Source organism: Propithecus coquereli, unplaced genomic scaffold (assembly GCF_000956105.1).
Source record: "Propithecus coquereli isolate 6110/MARCELLA unplaced genomic scaffold, Pcoq_1.0 Scaffold218, whole genome shotgun sequence".
Lineage (NCBI taxonomy): Eukaryota > Metazoa > Chordata > Mammalia > Primates > Indriidae > Propithecus > Propithecus coquereli.
In genome coordinates, this window is record NW_012146967.1 from 389,371 (window position 1) to 390,970 (window position 1,600).

The 1,600-nt window shown below is 34.0% G+C and overlaps 1 protein-coding gene across 1 annotated transcript in view; it reads left to right on the top strand.

The window, feature by feature from the left end:
• The window catches only part of KIAA1033 (KIAA1033 ortholog), a 97,608-nt gene that overhangs the window by 67,843 nt on the left and 28,165 nt on the right, over positions 1-1,600 (top strand). Inside the window, 1 exon segment of the mRNA XM_012644693.1 lies at positions 184-288. Within this exon segment, the coding sequence (XP_012500147.1) occupies positions 184-288 (105 nt within the window).

A 1,600-nucleotide genomic window follows, 5' to 3' on the forward strand; every position in this document is an offset into this window, starting at 1 on the left:
GCTCGTTGGACCTCTTTGGATTTCAGATTTTCAGACTGGGGATACTCAACCTGTACTGTCTTCTTGAATGGGTTTTCAATTAAATTATCTTTAATGAAATAGATTCTAAAGTTTTCTTTGGATAACTGACCAGTGTTTGCTATGGGTTATGTTGTTATTGAATATAAATTCATTTTATTGCAGATTTTTATTGAACGAACAAGCAATAACAAACATTTGAATACTATTAATATTCGGCATATTGCTAATTCAATTCGAACACATGGCACAGGAATCATGAATACAACAGTAAGAAACTTTCTTTGGGAGTTGGGTGGGTAATAGATGATCCCTGTTTAGTAGTTTGGAAGATGGTTTTCTCATCGAATACTCTGGTAAACATATACTACTAGTTCATATTCTACCTAAATTTCCATTTTTTTCTGATTGGTAATAATTAAAAATATCTGGCACTAAAATTGTGTTGGATGTGCTGGGAGCTGTGATACAAAAGGCACTTGAGGATATCTTACCATCTCAGCCATCATTTTAAATAGCATTGGTGATGTGAAGATATTAGTGCATACATATACACACACATACCTGTGTTGATTCTCTGGTGTTCTCTCAAAGTTACTTTGAAAGTGAATTATTGATAGCAGTTTATTTAGTGTCATTTATGCCTAATTATTTGATGTCCATATAAATAGGAACTTAAAAATATTTTGAATTGTCTTAGAAATGGACAATCACTTGAAGGAATCTTTTAACTCATATGCTATTTTTTCCTCTGTGGAAATAGAAGTCTTTGAATTTACCTGGTTTTCAGGGCACAGTTAACTTCTCCTTATAGGGGAGAAGAATGTGAATGCTTAAGTAGTAAAATATTATTAAACAGTTTGGAGTGGGGAATAGGGAGAAGATTAGAAAGTTAAGTTGGGTTCATTTTAGTATACAATGGGGAAGGCATTGAAGTTTTTGAGCTGGTGAGTGATATGATTGGAGCTCCATTTTAGTGATTACCAATATAGAAATGAGTGGTAGAAGAGTTTTAAATTTAAAATAAAGAATCATCCATGTAGAAATCATGTCGGAACCTTTGAAGGTAAACAAACACTGACTTTTTGAGGATAAACTCTTCTTTGACCTCTGTCATCTATCAAATACTCATGCAACAGATGTGAGTGTATCTTCTGTGTCTCGTGCACTGTGCTGGGCACTAGCATGAGAAAATCATTTTTCACATTTCCTTGACATTTCCTGCTGTCAAGGTAGTTACAGGGATATGTTAATCAGTTAAATCACACTAATGAGAGTTGGTTACTGATGTCTGTTGATGATAAAGTGAACATAGAAGAATAAGAATCAGAGGGTGGTGGAGGTACATTTAAAAAAGACTGCAAAGGAGATTAAAAAAAAAGCAAAGAAACAGAAAAAACAAGGAAAGTACAGTGTTTAAGCCACATGATAAGTTTTGAGGAAGCACCCATTTCTATAACTGAAGGAATGAAGACTGAGTAAAAAGGGCATAAATTTGTCAAAATCTTCAGTAATATTTGAGAGTGGTGGGGATGAACATGAGTTCAGGGCTTCCATCTGCAGGTTAGAATTAATCTTATGC